General features: G+C 29.4%; 3 protein-coding genes across 3 annotated transcripts; all 3 read right to left on the bottom strand.

Moving 5' to 3' along the window:
* Positions 1–5,865: 5,865 nt before the first annotated feature.
* LOC105800564 (uncharacterized) lies at positions 5,866–7,663 on the bottom strand. Its single transcript, XM_012631764.2, has 3 exons — positions 6,838–7,663; positions 6,545–6,734; positions 5,866–6,456 (listed from the first exon to the last, which is right to left on the bottom strand). The coding sequence occupies exons 1-3, from the start codon at positions 7,255–7,257 to the stop codon at positions 5,930–5,932; spliced, it is 1,137 nt and encodes a 378-aa protein (XP_012487218.1). The 5' UTR covers positions 7,258–7,663; the 3' UTR covers positions 5,866–5,929.
* Positions 7,664–18,431: 10,768 nt separating this feature from the next.
* Positions 18,432–19,150, bottom strand: LOC105797767 (calcium-transporting ATPase 12, plasma membrane-type-like). The gene has a single exon (XM_052620540.1). It carries the CDS (start codon positions 19,142–19,144, stop codon positions 18,668–18,670), a length of 477 nt encoding a protein of 158 aa, XP_052476500.1. The 5' UTR covers positions 19,145–19,150; the 3' UTR covers positions 18,432–18,667.
* Positions 19,151–21,294: 2,144 nt separating this feature from the next.
* Positions 21,295–24,434, bottom strand: LOC105797766 (putative calcium-transporting ATPase 13, plasma membrane-type). The gene has a single exon (XM_012627691.2). It carries the CDS (start codon positions 24,432–24,434, stop codon positions 21,393–21,395), a length of 3,042 nt encoding a protein of 1,013 aa, XP_012483145.1. The 3' UTR covers positions 21,295–21,392.
* Positions 24,435–26,890: the final 2,456 nt, after the last annotated feature.

The raw sequence follows: 26,890 nt of genomic DNA, 5'->3' as shown, positions 1-26,890 counted from the left end.
ATAAATCAAGAATAAAATTAGATGCGAAAGCGTACCTGGATCCATGAATTCCTTGAAGTTTTTCCGAATCTTGGGGATTTGATCTTCCAAATTAGCACACAAGAAATTCAAAAAATATTTGCTCTCTTTGCTAAAGATGGGATATTAGAAAAGATATTTTGTATGTAATTTGGGAACCATAACCCTAATATTTATAATATTGTCAAATTAGTTCTAATTCCTAATTAGCCCATCATTAATTAGAATTTGATTAGAGTTACTAGAATATCTACACATTTTTGACCTATACTTTATTTAATAATTAAAGCCCAATAAAAGTTTAACAAAATCAGATCACTTTTAATTTGGACCAACTTATCATGATAGTAAATAATAATATGTAACTACGATATCCAACAACACCCCATAAGTTTAAAAGGATCTCCACAACGCAAGACAAAATCTTCAGTGTTAATCCAAGCCAGCTTTATCTTGGAATTATCAACTTTGATATCCCACCTGCAATATATTATAAATATGTATATGTATATATATTATTGACATAATCTGATCAAATACAGATTACATCTAAAAGAAAGATGAAAGTGGGTGGTTGCTTGATTTGCAAGATGCAACCTGGATTTAATTATAGTTTATTGCTTTGAAATGTTATCATTATTAGTTAATTATTATCAAGTACTACAATATTACAAAAGGAACCTGATTTCCACTTCTAACTTGCCTTATTCTTATAGTTAATCATTAATATTTTAACAAATTAATTGCTGAATTTAACAATAATAATTGCACTCATAAAATATTTTTATGGAAATTTATAAAAGTTTTAAAGCTGATTATTAATATTACACTAATACAAATGGATATATATCTGAAACACACATAGTCATTTTTTAATCTATAAATAAGAAGATAAAATATTTCAGACATTCGAACTCACGTTCTCTTGTATTAGTAATAATATTAAAGACTTAATCGGATATTGTATTAAAGTTTTTAAATATGTTAGTATAAGCTATGCTCGTAAATTAAAGAATAGTTGCATCGTTGCATTTTGTTGGTGTGAATTGGTGGTGAATGCCAACCAACTATCCTATGCATTCAAGAACCCTTCTTTAACTTATTTGGGCTTTGTAGATAATTTAATTTTTCAACTGGAAAAACACAGAGTTAATTTCTCTAATGTTGAAGTAATCTACCATTTCCAATGTTTTAATTGATTAGTGGAGGAATATTCCATTATTCGGTTTTTTTAAATATTATACATTGATAATTTCTTTTTACATATATTATCTATTAACTCAATTATATTTTTTATATGTTGTTTGTTATTTTTGGTATAACTCACGTGTATTAATATACAATTCTTGTTATTCCATCGGAATGGGGTGAACATTTTTAACCAATGGGTGGATTTTGTATGGCCATCAACTTTTTTTAATCTGTTTTTTAATAGATTTAATGAAAGTGTCGTTAAAAAATTAACGGGATAACGTAGAATATTTTTAATGAGATGCAATTTATTACTTAGATAACCCAATAAGATAATTATACGAGGAATATAATAAAATAAATAATATATTAAATTTAAAAACCTCTTAATTTAAAGAAAATAAACGTAATTATCTAAAAAAATAACTCAAGAAAAACTTCTCAATAAACAAACGTCGAAAGATTGAAACATTTTGAAATTAGAAAAGAAAATTTGAATTTATTCATTAAATCTATTAGAAAAACAAATTAAAAAAAAAACAAGTGTGGAGGTTAATCAAATTTTCTTTTTAACGAGGAAAACAATCAGCCCTAAACTTTTCAAATCTTGAATTGAATTTAGCTGTTACCACATCTTAACCTATAAATTTTGTAACATTGTAAAACTAAAAGAAAACGGGAAAATGACAAATTAAAACAGAGAAAAGTGTTTCATTCAAATAATTGATGTACGATTCATTAAAGAGTTAGATTCATGATTATTCGTCTATTTAATTTCTTTTACCTTTCAATGGTTTACATTAACCATAAAATAATATTTTGTCTTTAAATTTATTACTTTTCTCAATTTCATCTTTAAATGTTTTTGTTCCTCGATAATCTTAAATTTGGGCAAAACTTTTAATTTAGCTCCTGAACTTGAATTTGTTTAAGGTACGATGATTTGGTATTTTGAAATTATGTCATGTTGTCACTCAATAAATTTTAAAAGTTGTAGATAAAATATATATTTTTTAAAAGATTTCAAGTGATTATGTGGCACAATATCAAACAAATTTAAAGATCAAACTGAGAAGGAAAAAAAAAAGAGTAAGCTATACCCAATGTCACTAAACTATTAGTTGCGTTTTTAAAATCGTTGTTGTATGACATTTTTTATTCGCACCACCTATACCAATTGAAAGATCTTCTTCCCCTTCTCTTCTATAGTTCGGTCTTTTTTCATGAAATAGTTTCAAACGTCATGAATCTACGAACCAAAATCTAAATAATTTTCTTCTCCGATCTTCAACACTTATTGTCAGATCAACTTGGATCTAAGATATGTTCTTCTACTCATCGATACCGTACCGATTGTCAAATTACCGTGTGAAACTCACTAGTCGGACTTTAAAAAAAAAAACTTAAAAGCCCAATAACTGAAGTAAAAACTTTCGAATAGTTCAATGACTATTTTATAACCTTCTGAAGTTAAGTGACCAAAATATAAAGTTACTAATGATTTAATGGAGTTGGATGTTATTTATCCAAAAAATTATCAAATTCAAGAATTGAATGTGGCTTTATCCCTTTACCTTATAAACAATTGAAAAGAACAAAGCAAAAATGAAAGAAGTTTAAAGAGGGAAAGGGACCAAAACAGGACCACATGTCACCAATATACAAGACTCCATAGACGTAGTGGATAAATAAGGAAAGAAACTTAATGAATAGATTCAATAAAGCTATATTTGTATAATATATAATATATAATATTAAAAAATTAATATAACGTAACATTGTCTAATTTTATTAATTTTATTTATAAAAATTTTAAAACTTCATTGATAATGTATGAAGGAAAATGGTTGAAAGAAATGTTAATATTTGGGATAATGTATGAAAGAAAATAAAAATAAATTTATTTTATTTTTATTCAGACCATTTTTGTGGGAAGAGAAAGCTAATAGTTGGTGAGGGGTTGCTTTCATGAAGACGTTATATTATTACTATCCAACTTGGGCAATTTGCTTTTGATTATTTTTCCTTTGCAAAAAAGAAAATAAAAATAGAAAGGAAGAAAAAGGATGACCCACCAAACCTATAAAACCAAAATTAAATATATATAACTTTTAAATAACATTAACACAAAATATCTCAATTTTTATAATAATAAAATTATTAACATGTCAAAATTAGTAGAAAAAAATAGTAGAGTAAATATTTCATAATATTATACATACTTAATAATCTGAAAATATGTCATTTTAAATATTTGGATTCATAAAATAACATATACTTGTTATGATACATTAATATATATAAAATAAAACATTAATTTAGAAAAGTTTACTTATAAAATTAAAATTTTGGGTCACCGTTACATTGAAAACAAACTTTGGTATAAAAATTATTGATTAATGGCCCACGACAATGATTGTGAGATACATTATTTTTCTTATAAAAGTAACTAAAACATTAAAATTAATTAAACAAATATTTTTCCCTTAAACAAATTGATAAATGTCAGCAGGCTGGGGATTAAACAAAAGAAATATATATTTTAATTTTATTGTTATTAGTATGAGAGAGGTAATAAATTTAAACTTGGGATTTTTTAACTTAAAAATAATTAGAATAGTAATCACACTCGATATAATTATACCCAACTTTAATTTTTAGGTATGTTTTGTCTCGTGAAATGTAATTACATCTTTAAAAATTGGAACTCGTTAAAGCTTTATCTGCATAATTTTCAACCTTAATACGAATTGGAGAGTGTAATTAAAGTGTTCCGGTTACACTTAATTCAATATAACGATTACTTACAATATATATGTATTTACAAGTATACATATTCAAAGGTTGTGTTATCCCCAAAACTTGAATGCTCGGCTGAAATTTGAAAAGATTTTGATAAATGTTAGACTCGAAAAATAAGTTTTGACAAAAACTCAGGATTATTTAAAATATGGACTAAGCTCGGGCTTCAATATTTAAAATTTGATCCAGCTTGATTAGTTTTCAAATTTATTTTTTTGTTTGTTTGTTTGTTTGTTTATATATTATGTAACTTATATCATATAAAAAATTAAATATATGTTATTATAATATAAATATTAAAAAATATTAAGTCAATCCTGTTTATAAATTTAATAAATGAATAAATTTATAATAGGAGTAAAAGATATATATTTTGAAAACTGAAAAATAATACAAGCAGATTTAAATAAGTTCGACTATTAATAGACTTGAATAAAATTTGAGATTCATATTTTAGACGGAGATAGAATCGAACAAATATACTAATATTAATACCATATATGAGCAACACTAAAGGGTTGGCAGGAACTCGGACCACCTGAATGGAAAAATTAACTTTTAACTTGTTTATAATTTTCATAAAAGATTTCAAATTTTTTTAATTTCTCCCTTAAGCCGTGCCCAAAGGGTTCTATTCTTATGAATTCTCCCCCTAAAAATGCCTCGTTTTTGTCGAAAAAGAAAATTATAATTATGAACCCAATTTTGACTTCTTTCATTTTGTTTGAAGATTGAAGTGTCTGCAAGGCACCAAGACAGTCAAAATAGGAACCTTCAACATTCAACCAATGGAAAATTGCACACGTGGAATAAAGAAATAAAATTTAAAAATGCTTTTCGATAAGATCATAAATAAATATTTGCTCAATATCCATCAACTTTGTTTGATGCTCGAAGAATGAGACTCCACGAGGCCTCCTTTGGCTTTTATATGCCGTCATAAACAATCACCTCGTTAAGCATTTAAAAATAAAATAAAAACTGAAATCCAATATCCTAAAAAGATGAGAAAAAAATAAATTAAAGTGAAAATAATAATAATAAAGTTGCATACTCCATTGTTCCCTCTCAAGCAACAACACCTACCAAATTTGCACATAAATAATCAAATAAAGGCGAATCATGAAAGGCTTAACAATGTGTTTCTGATTTTCGCTACATTTGAGAATTTTTTTTTTTACTTTCTTTAAGGTTTATTTCTGCTCTCCATCCCTATATTTTTTTATGTATTTCAAATTTAATCCTTTTACTTTGCTCCCCATAAACCATGTTGAGGAATTTTACAACCCGAAACAACAGTTTTTCATGCGTGTAATATTAACTACCTGAGCAACTTATTTTTAAATGTCAAGTAATTCAATTTAACTTATATTAATAGGATATAGAGACTAAATTCATAAGACTATATTATTGTACATTTAAAATGTAGGTGAATTCATTTACTTTTCAAATTAAAAGAATATAACTTGAATTATTATCTAATTTTTCTATTAATTTTTAAGTTCTTTATTTATTTTCTATTAAATGACTACTATGTAATTTTTTATTTTAAAATTTATACCATCTAATTTTTAAAAATAATTATGACGTTAACAATTCAATCTCAATTTTGAAATCTAAAAACAAAACAAAAATTAAATTCTGGAGTATAAAATTAAAAACCAAATTCTAAGTGAAAATATAGGGACTCAAAGCTTATTCTACCCTTTTAATTTTCTGAGAAAATTTTACTTGTTTTTTTAATCTCTATTTAATTACTTTTATTACAACGGTGCACGGTAATAGATTTACTGCCTCTTACAAACGAAAGAAAATAAACCCTTTCGAACAAAAAAAAAAAAAAAGATTATACGATTTTTTATATTATCCAGATTTTTTTTATTTTTTATAATCAGCTGAAAATTTTAACAAAATTTTTTTACGGCTTCTCTTTGAACAGAGAAGCCAATCCGGTGACGATCTTAGTTCCTCTTTCTACACTCTTCGGTTTGACCGCCGGTGGCTGCCACGTGGTGACCGGACTCTCCGGTAATTTTATTTCGCCGGAATTTTCCTCCGATGAGGCTGTTTTTTCCTCGCCGAAAATTAAGTCTAGCTCTCCACAACCGGAATAGATTGTTTCTTCCACATCGGTTTGGGCTGAAACGTCATCGGTTTGGGAAGAGGTTCTGGTGAATTGAGAGAGCCATTTGGCTCGCATGTACTCGGTTTTTCTCCAAGGAGGTAGGTGCATGCCTTTGTTTTTCAAGCTCTGTTTGGCCGCTTCCGATATGATCGTAACAATCCGGTCGAGACGGTCCGGTTTTCCGACGAAAATGAACGGCAGTGATTGGACGATCGCTTTGTAAGTCCCGGTTGATCGCGCCATCTCAAACTCCGATCTGAAATCAACGTCGATCAACATTCTCTCCCCTTCCATAACCACATCTATATACTCATAATCACCTAAAATAACAAGAAATCAAAATTTTAATTACTTGTTTAAGATTACATTTTCAAATTTTAGAATAATCTAGAAAAAAAAAATAGTTACCGGCAGGGAAAGAAGGAGATTTGTCCCATTTTGATTTGCAAATTGAAGAGTTATAGCCAAGTGAAAGTAAACCGTCGGTCACGATCTTCCTCAAATCATCTTTCCGTTTACAGTTTTTATTCTTTTCAACGATCATCGCCGTGTCAGCTAAGAGGTTTCTCTCGACGACAGTGGCGCATTGTACCAGACTCTGAAATTTAAAATTTTCAACATTTTTCTGTTAAATTTTGTTGGAAAAAGGGGGGGGGGGGAATAGGACTGTCATTTCTTTAATTTTTTTAAGAACGATTTACCTTGACAGTTTCGCAAGTATCAGGCGGTGATCCGTTGGAAGACTCACTGAACTCATCAAACTCGTCATCGGAGCTATCGTTGCTGTTACCATTAAAGCAATTACAGCGGTTACGGCCGTACTTAGCTGGAGGCGGCTGCGGTGGCGGTTGCTTGTCGTTGTGGCTATCTTCGATGAAATTTCTAACCATTTTATCCAAACATATCGAACTCGGCTCGAACTCAGTCGTCCCATCTTTGTTGCTAAACTGAGTTTCACCAATACTCGACTTCTCCGCTGCTGATACTCTCAGAACGCTCGGAAACTGCCGGTCAAAGAGCCTTTTAATAAGAGATTTAAGCACTGGCTTGACCGGTTCTGCTCGAGCCGGAGCAGTTTCTTTCCCTGCCCGTGAATCAGTGTCGATCGGCTGAACCTTCATCGGAAAAAAGGTCAGAGCTTCTCTTCCCTTCTTTCGGTCTAAAACTCTAAAACCCTCCTCACTTCTCTGTGTTCAGTTCTAATCAAAATCTTGAAATCTTAAAAACTCAACTAAAAAATCTAATCAGTTAATGACTCCGATTACATCTGCATGTACATCCCAAAAACAAATCAAACGGGAAAAAAAAAAAAAACCATGCACATTAATTAGCCAAAAGGTAAGCTACTTTAGCCCCAAAAGAGTTAGGTTTCTTCGTGAAAGACGTAGCGACGATGATCGGAGATGCGAACATGGCGTATAGAAAGAAAATATCTGTTCGCCGGGATATACATTCTCCGGCAACGGTGAATAGGGAGCTTTTTCTTTTCTTTCTTTCTTTTTTTTTTTTTTTTTTGGATGATGGGAAGAATGAAGGGAAAGATAATCTGCCTGTGGCCTTTTCTAGTAGAGCTCGAAAATTTATTTTCATTTTTATTTTTTTTGCCTCTGTGAAGGCTGACTTGGACTTAGTAATCCCCCCTTGAATCCTACGTGGCATCATTTATCCTTAATGACGTGGGTTAAATATTAATTTCACACGCTAAAGGAAAGTGAAATTATAATGTTGTCCTTTCCCCCCACTGTCCCACGATTTTCGGTGGTATTGGGAATTGTAAGGAAATAAGGCGGGGGTAAATTTGAAATTTAAGAAAAAAACGTGAAGGGCAAGAAAGGAAGCGGGATGGATTTTTATTGTGAGTGCAGTTAGATTATTTTGAGAGGTGTGCGCCTAACATTATGCGACACGTACTCCATCTCCAGAGTCTCTATCATAACCTTGATCTTGGACCGTCTGATCATGATTATTTGGTTTTAGTGCTGATGATCAGTTTTAGTGGGGGCCGTATCCATGTACCCTTTTTTTAAGTGTTTCATTTTAATAATTAATAGAAATTAATTAAAGATAGAAGCTAATAGTTTTAGGATCGGGGTACTCATTAATATTCGATCTGATTAGTTTATTCAGTTTAAATTACTTAATTATCGATTAATTACTTTTTAATTTAGTTCAATTAATTTATAATTATTTACGAGTCGATCTAAATAATACTTATGTATATTTTATGGTCCATGAAAATTAATTATTTCAAAGTTAACGATTACCCTCTTAATACAATATGTCTTACCATTTTACTGTTATGCTCAAACATTTCTTTTGTCTTCTATTACAACTCTTTTACAATTCTTTTTATGAAATAAAATCCTGATTTCTTTTTCATTAATAGAATGTTTGAATAGGTTATGAAGTCAAGTCTTTTATTGTTTGAATATGGCAGTAAATAAAACTGTTTAAAAATATAACAACAAGCAAAGAAAAGTACAAATGTTGTACCATGGAAGACAAAGAAAATATTGTTTGGGTAAGATGAAATAAATTTGTAGAAATTATGACAAAAGAAATAAATAAATTTACAGAAATTAAGGTTTATAATTAGCATCATGATATAAACAATTAAAGCTTTGTTGGGTAAGAAAAATTGAAAGAGAATAAAATTAAAAATAATTGTTAATCCAACAATAAGTTGTGACATTAATAAGATTATTGGTGTAGGTTTTGTATGATTGTGGTGTTTTAAAATTTATATACAAATTTGAATATATACCTTTCTCTATCTGGGTGTTTAGCTTTTATGGACTGCCATGCTTTAATCATAGTTAAGGAATAATATAATAATTAGAAATATATTTTTATACGATCGGGGGAAAAGGGTGGTCCAATTTGTAAAAATAAAATAAAAAAGTCTTGGGGATAGGTCACATGAAAATGGGGTAGGAAAGGTACAATTTGATAATGATAGGTGACTCAAATTGCTAACAATTTAGCTGAATTCATGTTAAGATAAGAAGGAAATGAAGATCAAGTCAAATAGTGATTGTTTTTATATAAATTAATTAATATGTATCACATTTAGGGTATGGATAATATAATATAAATATATATATTTTAGAGAAAGATATAAAGATCAAAAAACTATAAGATATTTGTAATCTAAAATTAAAAAATAATAATAATTGTAGTCATTTGTCAAAATCTAGATTAATTTTCAATTTTGTAGAGTCTAGTAAGATGATGAAATTAATAATTAAACCTTTATTATTTACTATTATTTTATATTTTATTAAAATAAACCCATTTGATCCAATGGATTAAATCCAAATTTTGAGCATTAACATTGATTCAAATATAAAGGAGAAATGGATAAAGAAAAGTTAAGAAAAAATGGGGAAAAAAAGGTTTAAGAATTTGATAGAAAGAGTTTGAATGAAGATTCTTACAACTCTTCATATGTACGCTTGTCTGGTCATTATCTTCAATGTTGTGTTCATAAAAAGGCACCAAATTTAAGACATGACATTATTTAGTGTACGACTTATCTCTTCTTTCCCTCTTAATTATTGATTTGTGTGTGAAAGAGAATTATTGGGTACAAAAGATAAAACTAAGCATAATTACACTACAAGTGCTTTTAAAATTCTTTTATCAATTATAATATTAGAGAAGTTGATAGAAATGACAAAATTTAAACTCGCGCCATCTACGTATTTGATAGAAATTTCAAAAGTTAAACAATTTAGAAACTCGAGTTATAGTGAGACTAGGACTATTTTAAACTAGGCACTAGAAAAATTAATTCCCAAATTCTAGAATTTCCAAATCCGCCTAAATCATTCACCATAAGTTTTACTAATTTCCAATTTAAGGACTAAATGGCATTTTCTTTTTTGGGTGACTAAAACCCAATATGATTATGTTAGAAAATACTCAAATTGCTATTTTAGTGTTAGTAAGTTAATAAATTCAAGCAAACATACCCCAAAAACGGTGGGAACAGAAAGAACATTAGAGTAATTTCGTTGGAAGTGAACATCATATATAAGTTTAAGATGCATGCATTCAGAGAATTTTTTAAAAAAATTAACTCTGTTTTTAGGGAATTTTAAAAATAATTTATCGGCCGATTGAGTCCTACCTCGATTGGCATGGATATTGTTGTCAATGTAGGAAGACGTGGGTTTGAGTGTGTTGAAACGCATTACCCTGCTATATGTAAGTTGAGGATGAGAAAGTTTTAAAATTTATAAAAATAGAGATTTTTGGATTGGGTCTCGACCTTTTCTTCTTATTTGAATTATTTCACACATGTTCATTCAAGCCAAGGTTGGAGTAAAGTTAGGGTAATTCAAATAGTCTAGTTTACTATTTTAAAGATATTTTTATATTAATATTTATATATTTTATAATTACTTTAAGTTAGATCGGCTTAACCCGAATTAAAAGAAAAACCATGTCTCAAATTCATCTTAAATGAATAACTTGGACAAATATATAAAGTAAAATTTTGATGGAAGAAGAAAAATACAAAAGGCATAGTAGGGAAAATGATCACATAAAGGAAGGCATCTAATGTTAATTAGTGTGAAACCTTTTGAATTTTCATTTTCACTTTTGAAAGATGTAGGGCTATTGCCAACAAAATCCCTATATTCAAGGGGAAGCAAACAATAATCAAAAAGTTTGAAAAAGAAACACCATGCCCTCCCTAGTTTTCCACTTTCCTCACACAACACTAATGGGGCCAAACCTAATATTCAATCTTCTCTTTTTCTTCATTTATGCACAAAGATTGTGATGGGAAAGCCTAAACCATGTTTCATACATTACAAACAAGCCATTAATCCAATAGCTTTATGTTTCTTTTTATGCACAATGTTGGATCTTTGATGTGTCAAGACTTAATTGATTTCACTTTAGTGGAACTTACTTCCATTATGCATATTTATATTATTGATTTTTTCAATATTATTTATCAATTTTTTATAAAAGATTTTTTTTTAACTTTAGGGATTCACATGCTTTGAATCGATGTTAAGAGAAACTTAAATAAAAATAAAAAATTGTTAAATTATTAGTTTTCGATTCAATCAATTTAATTGGTTTGTTGTAATTTTTTTTTTATGTCTAAGTGCTAATTGAATGTAAAATACCAAGTTCAAAATTTGGAGTCTACAGAGAGTTTTATCTCAATATCACTTTCAGCCAGAACAAGACTAAACTTAGACCGCAAAATGAATGAAGATGCTCATGAATATATATATAAAAAAAATCACCAATTATAATTATAATGAAATCAATTCAAAGTACAATCAAACTTAAATCCATAATATATCTAAATCAAATCAGCATATTATGGACGTAAATCCAGAGTAAATTTGAGAGAAATCTAGACATAGTGATCACAAAGGATGAAACTCGACTCTAGGTAGCCAAGGCGCCTCAAAGGTCATAAGTTGTAATATTATGTAAACATATTTATGAATTTAATATTTATATTTGTAGATTTTTTAAATATAATTTATAAATAAGTAATTATTTGAAATGCTAAAAATGGAATTTTATTTTTTAAGTATAACATAAAACACTCATAAATTTTTTAACCCACTTAGTTAAAAGTATTTCTCAATCAATTTATTTGATTTACAATATTATGCATTTAATTTAATTTAATTCAAAATTTAAAATTCATGAATTTAGACATAAATTTTCTTTGGACAATGAAAGAAAAAGCATTAACCTTTTGTGCGTTTTGATGATTGCATAATTAAAGGTTTTATTTTAGTTGAAATCTTTCATCTATATCTTTATTCATGTCCTTAGATCTTATTTTCCCATAAAACTTGCTTTATATATCTTCACTTATCTCATTCATCAAATTTTGTCACATTTCTTACTCATTACTCACAGTTTAATTGGTGTAATTGGTGGGTGAGAGCTCAATTGTAATTTTTTTAAAATACAATTATAATTGCAACTATAATTATGATTATTATATAACATGATCGAATTAATATTTCAACCTAAACTACAATAAATTTAGATAGGACTCAAATACGAGAAGACTTACATCCAGGCTTAAACCAAAAATAAAAAATTAGGGGCGAAATTAAATTATAATTTTACGATAATAAAATGTAAAATTTGAAGGATTAAATCAAAATTTTATCATTTTTAGGGTAAATTTTCCCATGTTTACATCATAATAAAATATGGACCGAAAACTTACACATAATATTTACGCATACTATGACTCGAAAATAGGGTTTTAAAATTTTCAAATCTCAAGTATCAACCTTATATTCAAGCTAAAGTCTAATTAGTGATTTTTATTTTTATTGATGAAAATTTACTTTTATAAAACTGAAAAAATATATAGTAGAGCTTTTTTTAATTTATGAGATAAATAATTAAAGTTATTTGTTCTAAAAATCATAAGATATCTAGAAATATGACAAAATGGGAAATAATTGTATGAAACAATGACGCCACATCATCTGTAGTATTTTCCAAATAGTGTAATGCTACATTAGCAAATTCATCCTGAAGTTCAAGATTTTCACCTTGAAAAAATTAAATCCAAATGAAAATCCTATAATTCAAGATTAAATTGCTAACACGACATTAAACTATTGAAAATGAATAATATCATTGTTTCATACCATCATTTCTCTAGATAGACATTGTAATATTTATACATAATAAGTTAAAACAATAATTTAATGGAAAAACTTTTGAAAATTTTAAATTTGTTCTTTCTCAAATCAAATATTTAAATTTGTTGAATAGTTAATTAGTAATTAATTTGAAGTTTTTATAATGTTTATAAATTTAATAGAATCACTTTTCTATATATTTTTCAAATATATAATTAGTTTTGTTCCTTTTGCTATTAAGAAAATTAGTGAATGTACCTAAAAGGTCCCTCTAATATAGGGACTGATTAAATTAATCTCTCTATTACTAAATAGATCAATTTAGTATTTGTACTATTAAAAGAATCAAATAAGACAGAGTTAACATTTACTATATAAAAATATCATTTTCTGTTTAATAAAATTAATATATTTAAAGTTTTTATGGTTTTATAAACGAAATCTTTTATTTGTAATTAAATTGCAATTGAAAACAAATTCAAGACATTTTTTATACATTAAATGTTAACTCTATTACAATTTAGACATATTTGCTTCTTTTTAATAGTATAAGGGCTAAATTGATCCATTTAATAATAGAGGACTAATTTAATATAGTCCCTGTAATACAGGGACTTCCCAAATACTTTAACCTGAGAAAATCACTATTAGTATTTGTATATAGAAAAAGGAAATAGCATATCTTTGCAAGCGAACTGCCTTAACCCAACCCAATACATTTCCAACCCACCACTTTTAATTTAAACAATTGTTAAAATATTCTTTAAGTCCTTGTGGTTTCTATACATTTAGAATTTAGTCCCTCTATTTTTATTGTCAAAATTTTAATCCTCTACTTTTTTTCTTTAATTTGAAAAAGCAAGTGTAATTTTTTGTACTGTTAAATTTTTACTAAAACCAGCTCCATTATAATGTCATCTTTTTATTATACGGTTATGGTTACCAAGTGAGCATTTTTATTGAAAATGTCATACCACCAATTTAATACAATAATTTTAATGATGTTAACAATTAAACTTACATTTTAAATCTTAAAAATATAGAAATTACACTATTAAAATTTAAATTTCAAATATACAAAAAATATATTTCATATTTTAACCTTTAAAACCAATCATTCTTTTAAACTATGATATGATATTGTGAATATATAATTAGATAACTCTCTTTCTTTCTTTCTTGAAGAAATGGTTCTTCTGGAATATGCTAATGCCATCATACAAATTGGCCAAACTTTGGTCACCAGTACCACCCTAATATTTTACAAATATAAATTTATATGATTTATAGTTTTTAAAATTCCATTCTTATATTTTATTCATATAAATTATACTCATAAAATATGTAACAAATTAAAAATATATAAATTATCAATAATTTCCATTCAAATTTTTACCTTCATTATCAAATCTCACAATTAAATTATTAAATAAAATTATATAGAGAATACATATGATGGCCTGATGGTCAAAGGTGTTCACCATCCCAGGTGTGGCCTGAATTCAAGTCGCGCTAGTCGCATTTGTTATTTACTCTTTACTCTATTATTGTAATTCACCAAAAAATTATATAAATAATATAAAATTGAAACTATCATAAGTGGATCATAAAGTCATGTTGAATGCAACCAATTAAAACCAAATAGGAGCAAATGTCATAAAGTATGAGTGCCACTATTACCTCTTATCTTCTCCACCCACAAAGACCTTATTTGTTAGCCTAATCTGTATCTTTAATTTCCAAATACCTAATCAAATTTATCTACTCATTTTGTACTTTTAATAAAATTGTACCTAATCAAGCTGTGCTTTTTAAAAATCTAAGCAGATTGTACTTTTTTAAGGTAATTTTTAATTTATTATGTCACCCACTTGAAATTTTTATTATATTATATTATATTTATATTTGTTTTTTTAAATATATATAACAAAACATGTTACTACACTTTAAATTTCTTTCCCTTTTTATAAAAAATTAAAATAATCGAGATTTTTATGAATTATTATTTGATATACGAGTTGTGAAAGTTTTTAATTTATTAAAAATTCTCAAGAATGGAATTATTATGAATTGTAATTTTATGGGAATTTTAATAGTTTATATCTAAGAATTGACAATAATAAAGATTTAATAGCAAATTCTTTCTTCTCAATAATTTAATACTAAATTCAAAAATATAAAAAATTAAAGACCCAAAATTGTTGATGACAATAACTATGTATTTTAAAGTTTGAAGTTAGTGATAGAAGACATTAATAATGAAGGCATATCATTTTGTCAATGTATGTATCACTATCCTATTATTAATATATTATTTTAAGATTTCTCAAGCAATAGGATCCACAAAAAGAGAGAAATATATATTTTTGTTCATAAAAATTAATAAAATTCTTGCTTTCCTAGTTATTGCCTATTGCTTTAGTCACATTGATAAGAGCTTAAATATAATATTTTCTTAATCTTCTTACAATCATATATTAAATTAGTAGGTGCATATCATACTTTAAATTTATTCTTAATTGTGATATATATATATATTGGGAATTTAAAATGCACCTAATTAATCTCATTATTGTCTTATTTCTTGCAAGGAGATTACCTAAACGTCATCTCAAACTTTAATTTTATCTCTCTCCATAAATTAATCCAAGAGATTATTTTGTAAAACTTAAATTTTATTACAACCTTATTTTTTAGTTACATGGTTATCAAGCGAGTATTTTCTTATTTTAAAATCTCACACAAATTAGTTTAACAAGTGTTAACAATTGGAATCTGTATTTTGAAATTTTAAAAATATAGAAATTTTACATTATATTTACTTGACTTGTACAATATACCTTCCATTAATTATGAAAATAAGACCTTGTTTGTTTGTATCAATTACAACAAAATTGGTGTGTTAAAGCATGGAAAATTTGCTTCCCCATGTATATAATAATGGAGACGATGACTGATGAGGACATAAAGGTGTTTGATTAAGAAAGCTATTTATATGAAATGATGGCAGTTGGGACTGTTGTGGTTTGGATTCTTCTTTTGGGTATTTATTTTATTTTATTTTATTTTTGGCAAAGCCAAACAAAACTTTGTACTAATATTGTTTTATTTATTTGTTTTTTTTACCCTCTCTAAGGTTAGGTCCACTTTCAAGAAAAATAAATTGTATAATTACCTATTTCATTACAGTGTTTTATATATGTATAAAATTTTGGCCCCATTTGTGGTTAGTTTGAGTGCGACATCTACATTATGATCCTATGATATTATTTAATGCTTACAAAAATTCATTTTATTTTTAAAATGTTAATAATTATTTAATATGCACCTTTAATTGATTTTAATTTACAACTTCTCATGATTATAATTACTTTGAACTAAAAAGTGTAACAAGAAACAAACTATCAGCAAAATAATAAAAATAAGAGTTCGTTTTGAGTTAGTATATTAGATTTTTTGTTTCAAAAAACAATGATAGTTAAAATAATGGGTTATTAATGAGAAATTATATGATAAATGGATAGTTTTACATAGATTTGTTTATAGGTCGGATCGAAAATTCGTTCGAGAAGTGAGAGGATTTGGATAAAAATAGATGTCTGAAAAATGGGTTTGAACAAAAAAAAAAACCGTTTAGGAAATAGGTCAAGACTCAAGTAAAGTTTTTTTTAGCTTGGGCCCGACCCAAATTTGCAAAGGAAACCAATTGTTTTGCTTTTGCTTTCTTACTATTTGCTGTCATTTTACTATTATGTTGCTACTATTTTGTTGTTATTGTTTGGATATAATATATCTCTTGTTTTATTGTTAATTTTGTTACTATTTTAGAGGTATTTCCTTGTTAAGTTATACCTATCCTAGTGTTATTTAAGTATAAAGATTTTTTTTAAAATTATTTTCAATTTGTTTATAATGTTTTTAGTGCTTTTGATATATTATATATATTTAAAAAAATTACATACAAAATAAAATAAAAAAATTAATACAGGCAGGTCGAGTCCAAATTTTTGCATTTCTATCTGGGTCGAACTTGAGCAAAAATTTAGACTCATTTTTCAAGTAGGGCCTGAGCCTATCAATCGGGCCTAGAATTTTATTAAGGCTCGACCTGAACTCAATCTGACCCATGGATAACTCTAGTTTTAGATAAATGAATTAATTTTTTATATTATATACAGAATTTAAGGCACATAGTAGAGGTGCTCATGAGCCGGGTGGCCCGGCCCGACGGCCCATATGGGAGGGTTCGGGTAAAAATATAGGCCCACAATATGAGTTTGGGTAAAAAACGAGGTCCATTTAGAAAACGGGTCAGGCCTCGGGCACCGCTTTTTTGGCCCGGGCCCGGCCTAGCTCGATATAATAAATATATTTATTTTTTATTTTTTATTTTTAAAATACTTTTAAAATACTTTTTTAATTTTTATTTTTAAAATAAATTTTTGGTGTTTATTAAAAAAATGGGCCGGGCCGGGCTTAGGATTTTTTCTCGGGCCAGGCCTGGACAAAATTCTAGGCCCATATTTCGGGCTGGACCTAGGATGCGGGCCAAATTTTTTTATAGGCCCGGCCCGTGAACACGTCATAGTTACCTCTATATTATATATGATTTTGGTATTTTAATAATTTTACCTATTGGTATACTTTAATTCATGATATTTAATTCAAAGCATTGACCCTTAAAATGGTAAAATTACTCTATAATGTTTTTAAAATTATAAATTAATATAATGATACCTTCAAAAGTATTATAATTCAATTTTAGTTGCATAATTCTAACTTCACACCTAATTTCAATTAAGGTTTTATTAGACTAATATATTAAATAAGCCCTTAAACTTCGTCACGTTTTTTACCTGAGCCTTATATTTTTACTGCAATCAAATAGAGTCTTAAATTTTAATTACCACTCAAATAAACCATTAAAACTTTAATTAACATCCAAATAATCCTAAACTTTTATTTGAGCATAATTCTATCTAAATGATAATCTAAGTTGATTCACATTGGATTCAAATTATTTATATTTCGATAATAAATTTAGCTTGAATATATTTAATTTATTAAAATATAAAATTCCAAAAATTGGAAACAAGATGCACAATAATAAGGCATGTCTTGTCAGGAAGTAACAAAATAGGTGATTGTTTGACAAATGCGACAATAGGAAAGCTAAACCAAATAGTTTTGTTTATAGTTCCATCACAGTATGTTATACGACTGCTAGAAGAGGATACTCATGATTCCTTATATGAAGGAAACACTATTTTTATTCATTCTTAGCTAATAGGAGTGTTATCTTTCTCTACCAAAAAAAAAAACAAACAAAAACTCAAAAATTGGAATCTAATATAATGCACACAAAAAATAACATAATTATATAAATAGGCTTTCAACTTGAAGTGGGCTTTCAAGTCCACTTGCACAGCCCCTTTTTCTTGGTGTACCGGCAAATATGAGCGTCAAATTGTAGGTCCATTCAATTTGACAATGAATACAAGGAAATTCGATTTAGAATAACGGCAATGCAATTTTTATTTCTTGTATAAAATTAGGGCAAATTAATTAGGGATAAATATCAAAATTATATATTAAAATTTAGAATAATGGCGATGCAGACTCCCCCATTGTCCCCAATTCAACCTCTCTGTATCTGTAAATCGTTTAAGAAATTCCACCATCACCACTTGAAGAACAATGGTTACCCCCAATGATTCATACAAATAGCTTCTATTCGTTTAAGACCTGGCAAAGTATGAAAGTGTTGAAGATCAATGTGTCACCCCAAAGATTGATTCACCATTGAATTGTAAGGTGCTATTTGGTATAGAGCTTGAGCTAGTATTGTCCTCCACACGATGTTTGAGATGAGCGGCTCGGTTCAACTGATGGGTGGTTTTGCCATCAACTCCTTTGTAGGCCTCTCAGGGACGAGAGACAAAGCAGCGAATGTATTCATATATAGGTTCCCCCACAATAGCTGGACCGTAGTTAGAGGGATTTCACCTGCTGACATTGCTGCTATGAAGTTGATACAAAGTGCAGCAACATTTACAGTGAGCAGGAACTGAATGAAATTTTGGATGTTGGTATAAATACATTTTCCCCACCACAAGACTATGGCGACTGAAGCGAAATTATCGTCTAAGATGATGATATCTGAACTCTCTTTCGCAACTTCAGTTCCTTGAATTCCCATGGATAGACCGATATCTGCTTCTTTGAGGGCTGGGGCATCATTTATGCCATCTCCAGTGACTGCAATGACTTGCCCTTTCTGTTTCAAGCATTGCACCGTGAGGAGTTTATCGGAGGGGCTGGATCTTGCCATGACTTGGATTTTCTCAACTTTCTCCATCCTTTCCTCTGGTGTATAATTTCTGAATTCCTTACCTTCTACCACTACACAACTAGACATGTCTTTATCAAGCTTGAGAATCTCACATTCTGCAGTTGGCTATTGCTGTGAAAACATTGTCACCAGTGATAATTTAATGTAAAATAAATGTTAAATATAATTGAGCATTAATAAAAATATGCATTTACCTTGATGGTAAGTTCTTTTAACATGTTAAAAAGGATAAATCTTAGAATCACCACTAAAATTTTTAAAGAAAAAAACATAATTCTAAGAAGTTTTTAGAAGTAAAATTATAGGTATATTACAAGTGCAAGCAATATACAATTACAATTACCCATACGTAATTAAAAAAATATGAGTAGAATTCTTTTCTGTACCCTAGAGTCTACATTACTGAGAGATTTGTATCTGAATATCACTCCCAAATCCAACAGAACTATGCTGCTATGAAGTTTATACAAAGTGGTACATTTAAAGTGAGCTGGAAATGAATGTATTTTTGGATGTTGGTATACAGACATCTTCCCCCACCTCAAGACTGTAGCAACTGAAGCGAAATCATCCTCCAAGATGACGATATTCGAACTCTCTTTCGCCACTTCAGTGCCTTGAATTCCCATGGATAGACCTATATCTGCTTCCCTCTGTGCTGGTGTAGTGGTGCAGCATTTGTGCTATCCCCTGTGACTGCTACTATATGCCTTTTTGTTTCAAGCAATGCACCATCAAAAGTTTATAAGTTAAACAAATGTGAATGCCACCAACCGAGGCACTTCTGACTTTGTGAACCAGGTTTACTAGGCATATGCTCTCGGCAGCTGACTCTTGATAAAGCATGGGAGATAAAACCCCATTGAAGGAAACACTTTTGACTATTTGAGGACCAATCAACTGCGTGGCGAACAACACATCAAAAGTTCTCTCGAAGCCTCAACAATAATAATGAATATTACTATGTTCAATTTGGCTCTCGAACTATGTATAGTTTTCCACTTTGGTACTTAAACTAAGGTTGTGTTACTTGGTTCAACCTTTTTTTTTTAATAGCGTTAAAAAATTAGCCGCCACGTGGCTCTAATTAGAATGTGCCATGTGACACATCAAACCAATCATAATGTTCAACATGAAATTTAAGGTTATTTAAGATAAAAACATTAAATTTAAATTAAAAAATACCTTTAATTTTGACTCACTGTTAATCGAATGTTGATCGGTGTTGACTATTCACGTGGCGCTATTAAAACTTGCATTTATATATTTTAGAATTTTATTAAAAAATTAATTTTTGAACTTTTAAATTTTTGAATTATTTATATATTATATATTATTTTTAACATTAAACAAAAATATTTAAATATAAAAGTTCGAAAATAAGTAAAATTTAGCATTAAGCATTTGGAGATGCTAGAAGTTTGAGATCCTTCACATAGAAGACACTAGTTTTGTTATAAATTATAAATTATAAATTAATTATATTTTTGAAAATATTTATGCATTTTATATATTTTAGAATTAAGATCAAATTGAGATTATTTATAAATTTTGATATTAACTTGTTAAAATTATGATAAAATCGATATGATATGTAAAAATTGATGGCTGAGTTAACCTTAAAATTTACAAATGATCTCAATTTATTAGCTTTTTTTACCCAACTACAGGTCTCCCTAGGCTCAATCTTCATGTATACTCCTTTCGTCATCTCAACCGATGCCTTTGAAGATTACCTCTACTACTAACTATCACAGGGCTAGAATTTTAGTTTACAAACCGCACGATCTTATGCAATTTCTTTATTTTAAATCCGTCTAAGTTAGCCTAAGTCTCAGAAGTGAGAATTCTCTTAAGCACTAAAATAAAGAGGAAGCAAACTCAAATAAAAAAGAAAAATGAATAAACCAGAAAAGTCACAAGAAAGCTAAGCACACCAAATGTTCAAATATATTTAATGACTTTAAATGAAATTATTACAAATGAGGGAAAAAACCTTTATTTATGGTTGAGCTCTCCTATATCTAATGGTATAATTTAAATTACATCGACAGTTAAGATAAACTCTATATAATCTTATCCCTTAGAATTAACAATATTCACTAAAGTAACTCTAGTTTTACTGAGATATTTTACTAAACTATCAAAACTTCAAATAAATGAATTTTTTCATATATTTCAGGAAACAGTTCAAATAAGTTAAATAAATCTCATCTAATTAGTTTACCTTTATGGAAAATTATATATAAATTGGTCACGAATTTTGATCCAAACCCGCGACATTCCATTTTAGATAGCTGAAAATGGGTTTCTTTGGAACAGGTAAGCACTTGACAGCCCAACCAAGAGGACAAGAAGCAGCTGCAATGGCGATGCATGCTCCCCACTGTCCCCAATTCAACCTCTCCGTATCTGTAAATCGTTTAAGAAATTCCACCATCACCACTTGTAGAACAATGGTTACCCCAGTGATTCCTATAAACATCTTATTTTTGTGCATATCATTAAATACGTTCTTCTTTTCGAGCTTTCTTGCGTTAAATTTGTTGAAGACCTGGCAAAGCATGAAAGTATTAAAGATCAATGTGTGATTAACCTTCTTTGTCACCCCAAAGATTGATTCACCATTGAAATGTAAGGTAAGTAGCACTGCTATCTGGTATAGAGCTTGAGCTAGTAGGTTCCTCCACATGATGTTTGTAATGAGAGGCTCGGTTCGACCAACAGGCGGTTTCTCCAACAACTCCTTTGTAGGCCGCTCAGTGGCCAAAGCCAAAGCGCCCAATGTATCCATATATAGGTTCACCCAGAATAGCTGGACCGTAGTTAGAGGGACTTCACCTGTTGATACTGCAGCTATAAAGTTGATACAAAGTGTAGCAACATTTGCGGTGAGCAGAAACTGAATGAATTTTTGGATGTTGGTATAAACACATCTTCCCCACCTTAAGACTGTCGCAACCGAAGCAAAACTATCATCCAAGATGACGATATCCGAACTCTCTCTCGCAGCTTCAGTGCCTTGAATCCCCGTTGATAGACCAATATCTGCTTCCTTAAGTGCAGGTGCATCATCTGTGCCATCTCCAGTGACTGCAACTACATGCCCTTTCTGTTTCAAGCATTGCACCATGAGAAGTTTATCAAAGGGAGAGAATCCTGCCATGACTTGGATTTTCTCAACTTTCTCCATCCTTTCTTGTGATGTATAGTTTCTGAATTCCTCACCTTCTACCACTGCACCACTAGACAAGTCTTGACCTGGTTTGAGAATCCCACATTCGGTAGCTATGGCTATTGCAGTGAAAACATTGTCACCAGTGATCATTTTGATGTTTACTCCAGCATATTGGCAATCTTCCACTGCTTTCTTCACTCCAGGTCTGCATGGATCCTTTATACCAACCAATCCTAACAGGGTCAAGCTGTCTTCTTTGAGCTTTTTCTGCTCCTTTAAATTTTGGTACTCTTCTTCTGGAACTTGTTTATGGGCAAAAGCAATGCACCTGAGGCTGCTGGCTGCCATGCCTTGAATAATTTCCTCGAATTTCATCCTTTCACCATCATCGAGATCTTTCACAACTCCTGAAGCATCGTAGTAGCTTGAACTCATTGCTAGAATCATCTCAGCAGCTCCTTTCCAGTGAACATGGACAGTGTCATCATCATTCCTTTCAATCAAAACACCACTTCTTCTTTTCTGAGGAATGAAGGCTTCAACTTGAAGTGCTGCACAACGCTTCTTCGTTTTCTCCACATCCATCTTCAGTTCCACCACAGCCCATGAAAGGATTGCTTTTTCTGTAGGACTACCTGATAATTCATATTCTGTTCCTGGAGAAGCTCTGTAAAAACTGCCAGTAGTGTTTAAGGCAACACCTTGATGAATCAAATCAACAACAAATGGAGAAATTGAGGAAGCTCCCTCTTCCATAGATTCCTGACCGAGCCAAAACTTTGTAACTTTCATTCGGTTGAGTGTGAGAGTACCTGTTTTGGCGGTACAAATTGTGGTGGTAGAGGCCATTGTTTCACAGGCAGAAAGCTTCCTCACCATTGCTTGATCTGCCACCATTTTCTTCTTGGAATAAGCCAAAGTCAGTGTGACAACCAGTGGCAGTCCTTCTGCAGCGGTGGTAATAGCCGTAGTGGCAATGCCCACAATAGCATTTATAATATCAGAAGTCTTTGTCTTGCTTCTATTGAACTCCCGGTTTCCCTTCTCATCTTTTGTATGGCCTGTGAAGTAACGAACCAACAAAACAACAAGAACCGGGAAAGCAACTGCTAAGCCAACCTTAGCAATCGATGAGGACAGCTTGTTCAAACGTGCTTGTAAAGGTGTCTGTTCATTGGTTTCACGGCTGATTTGGCCCCATGTTGTGTTCATACCAACCGAAGTAACAAGCATTCGAGCGTCCCCATGAGCCACTTTGGTCCACGACAATAGAAACGGATTTTGGCTGCTATTTACCTCAGTATGCTCAGTTGCTCCAGTCATGCTTGATTCATCTACTTGCAGTGAATGGCCATCTAAGAACAACCCATCAGCAGGAACCTGATCTCCCATCTTTAGGCACACAATGTCTCCAACAACGACATCGAACATCGGAAGTTGTTGGCGCTGACCTCCGCGTACAACATCAACCAGAATATTGTTGTTGGCTCTTGACAACTCCTCGAATTGTCGGTTCTGCATATAGTTACTTATAGCAGAAACAACAATGGGTAGAAATACCGCCGCGAAATTGCTTCCAACCTCATGCCAACTGTCTTTGTGGCCATGTGCTTTGATTTTAAACCCAAGTGAAAGAGCTGCACACCCCAAAAGAATCATTACAGCGGGTTCTTTAAGTGCTTCAATCACAAAATGGAAAAAGCCCTTTGTTGGAGGTTTGTTGTAGGTGTTGGACCCGAATGTATTGCGTAGGCGTGCAACATCGTCGGCACCACCCGAAATGCCAACTTGAGTGTCAGTTCCAAAAGTAGAAGCCACACCATTGACGCCACCAAACTCCTGCAATCTCTCAAGTTTTTTCTCTTTCACTAGCTCAATGAGAGTTGTTTGGTCAATTTGGTAGGGAGGATTTTCTTGCATAACATTGACCGAAACATGAGATGGTGAGCGATGAACAACTTTGGCTTCTTCTTTGGGTGTTGGGGACATGGTGAGAAGAGATGAAAACTTTTTGGAAGCAAATATGGAGTGCCAGGCTTTTTCGGATGTGCTAGGCGTGGGAGGGTCTTGGATCGTATGTTCAGAGCAAATTAAGTTTGGTTCAAAAATGGTAGTCATTGGAAAAGAAAGAAAAGCAATAAAGCAAGAACAAGATGGTAAACAATGGAAAGGCGGAAATGCTTAGGGACAATGGAATAGAGGAAATGTTTATGTATTGCGCCAAGTTCAGTTTCCTCCACAGAAGAAGTATTTCGAAAATCTGAACTTTTCCGAGCCAAGCTGTCCAAGCCGTATTTTATTTGTTATTTTGCCAAGCCGTCCAAGCCGTATTTTATTTGTTATTATGAGCTTCAATTCTCCCAACTTATTTCCTCCAAGCCTGGTTGCTTTAACCCATAAAATATCAATAAAGTTATTAAAAATCATAAAACTATACTTTTTTTATAAAAATTAAAAAAATATTTGAAATATAAAAATTATAAAAATTTTAAAATTTATAAAAACATTTAAAATTATTAAAAATTTGTTAGAGATATAAAAAACAAAATTTATTATAAAATATAAAATTTATAAAAATAGAAAAATTTTAAAATTTATAAAACAATATAGAAATCATTTTAAAATATTAAAAACATAAAAACATTTGTTAAAATTTATTATAAAAGAGAGAAAATATAGAAAACAAGATTGTAGACAATGAAACAGTGGAAATGTAAGCAACAAAGGAAGGACAAGATGGTAGACAATGAAACAGAGAAAGTTTTATGTATTGCTTCAATTTTAGTTTCCTCCTTAAGCCGTGATATTTTAACTAAATAAAATGTATTATAAAAGATACAAATAAAATTTTAAAATTTGTGAAACAACATAGAAAACATTCTAAAAATATAAAAAATTGTTAAAGTTCATTATAAAAGAAAAAAAACATATATAAAAATTTTAGAAAATTATTAAAATTTATTATAAAATATTAAAATATAGAAATTATTAAAAATTATAAGAAAATAAAAACTTTTAAAATTAAAATTACAAAACATATGAAAATTATAATTTACATCAAAAATAATTTGAAATGATTAAGTGGAATCCGCTTTTGATACCTTCTTTGGCGATGTTATTTATATATAGGTTCAAAAATAAATTTAATTTTCAGTAAATATAGATTTAAAAATGAGTTGAATTTGAGTAAAATAATATTAGAAACCAAATCAAGAATATTTATTTACTTAAAATTTCAAGATATATATTGGGATATTGGAGTGAGCTCCACTAAATTATGATATTCATTTTAATTTTATTTTCATTAATTTTGTGTTTTAAGATTTTAATAACTATTCAATATTATTTTTGTGTTCTATCTTAATTTATCTCATATTTTAATATTATTTTTAAAAAGAAAGAAATAAAGAGGGAGGGGAAGGAAGCCCTCGGTGAATTGTCTGTGACACTGACGGGGTTGAAAACCCTAACTACATGGAAGGAGCCTTAAACCCTTTGATTAAACTATTTTTAAATTATGAGAGCAAAGGTTTGAATAAAAAAGAGAAAAGAGTTTGAATAAGGTTTTAAAAATATAAAAAATGTCTAATGTTTTTTATATAAGAAAACAAATCACAAACAATTAAAAAAACCTTTTTTTTTTTTTTTTAGAAGGACCACTGGGAACCTTCGGATCAATGCGGAATCCGCTTTTTGATACCACCACATCTTATTATTTTTATTGTTAATGATTCGTTAATTCCCTCTTTTTTCCTTTTTTGACTTAACTCCGCTATTTGGTACGCGGTAATTGTGATAGGTGGGATAAAGTGATAAAAACTTATTTTAACCCATAAAAATCAGTAAAATTATTTAATATAGTAAAATATTTAAAGTTAATAAAGACATTTAAAATTTATTAGAAAATGAACATATTATTTATAAAGAAGAAGTAACTACTAAAGTTATATGGATAATAAAAAATATTATATTAAATAGAAAACTCTTTAGAGAAAATGAACATTTATGAACGGAGAATATTACGTTTTTATTTTTATAAGTTTAGTATTTATTTCTTTATTTTATTAACCGTTATTTGTTTTAAAGTAAATTATTTTGTTTTTGTTTTGTTTAATTTTTCACTAACAATATTAACACTAGGTATCGTAATAAAACACATATTGATAGTTCAAGTGCTACATTGGACATTATCAAAGTACATGTACCACATTGAATATATTATGAAAGTATGAGTATCAAATGTCACATTATCCCTAACTTTAATCATTTATTATGCTAATATATTGGGAAAAATAAAAGTGACTTAATAACAAATCTAGCTTTTAACGTTTATATCTTTTGTCGCTTTTATTTTTAAATTAAATTTTACTATTAAACTTTTAATAAGAGTCATTTAGCTTTTTTAATGATGTTGTCGTAACAACAGCAAAAGCAGTCTACATATATTTCATCTTATAAAATAAAAGTTCATAAAATTAGAAAAAAAGTATGAAATACATGTGGATTATCATGCGAGTTACCATGTTTAAAATTTAATATTTACGTTAAAAACAACAATTTGACTATTTTAAAAG

Source organism: Gossypium raimondii, chromosome 9 (genome assembly GCF_025698545.1).
Source record: "Gossypium raimondii isolate GPD5lz chromosome 9, ASM2569854v1, whole genome shotgun sequence".
Taxonomy (NCBI): domain Eukaryota; kingdom Viridiplantae; phylum Streptophyta; class Magnoliopsida; order Malvales; family Malvaceae; genus Gossypium; species Gossypium raimondii.
Note: the sequence above shows the minus strand (reverse complement) of the source record. Positions and strands in the feature narration are given on the sequence as shown.

Excerpts from the sequence above, each read along its gene's own strand:
- LOC105800564 (XM_012631764.2), bottom strand. The coding sequence starts at position 7,257 with ATGAAGGTTCAGCCGATCGACACTGATTCACGGGCAGGGAAAGAAACT. Across the intron at positions 6,735-6,837 it reads ATACTTGCGAAACTGTCAAG|AGTCTGGTACAATGCGCCAC; the intron begins GTAAATCGTTCT and ends TTTAAATTTCAG. Across the intron at positions 6,457-6,544 it reads ATCTCCTTCTTTCCCTGCCG|GTGATTATGAGTATATAGAT; the intron begins GTAACTATTTTT and ends TTGTTATTTTAG.
- LOC105797767 (XM_052620540.1), bottom strand. The coding sequence starts at position 19,144 with ATGGAGAAAGTTGAGAAAATCCAAGTCATGGCAAGATCCAGCCCCTCC.
- LOC105797766 (XM_012627691.2), bottom strand. The coding sequence starts at position 24,434 with ATGACTACCATTTTTGAACCAAACTTAATTTGCTCTGAACATACGATC.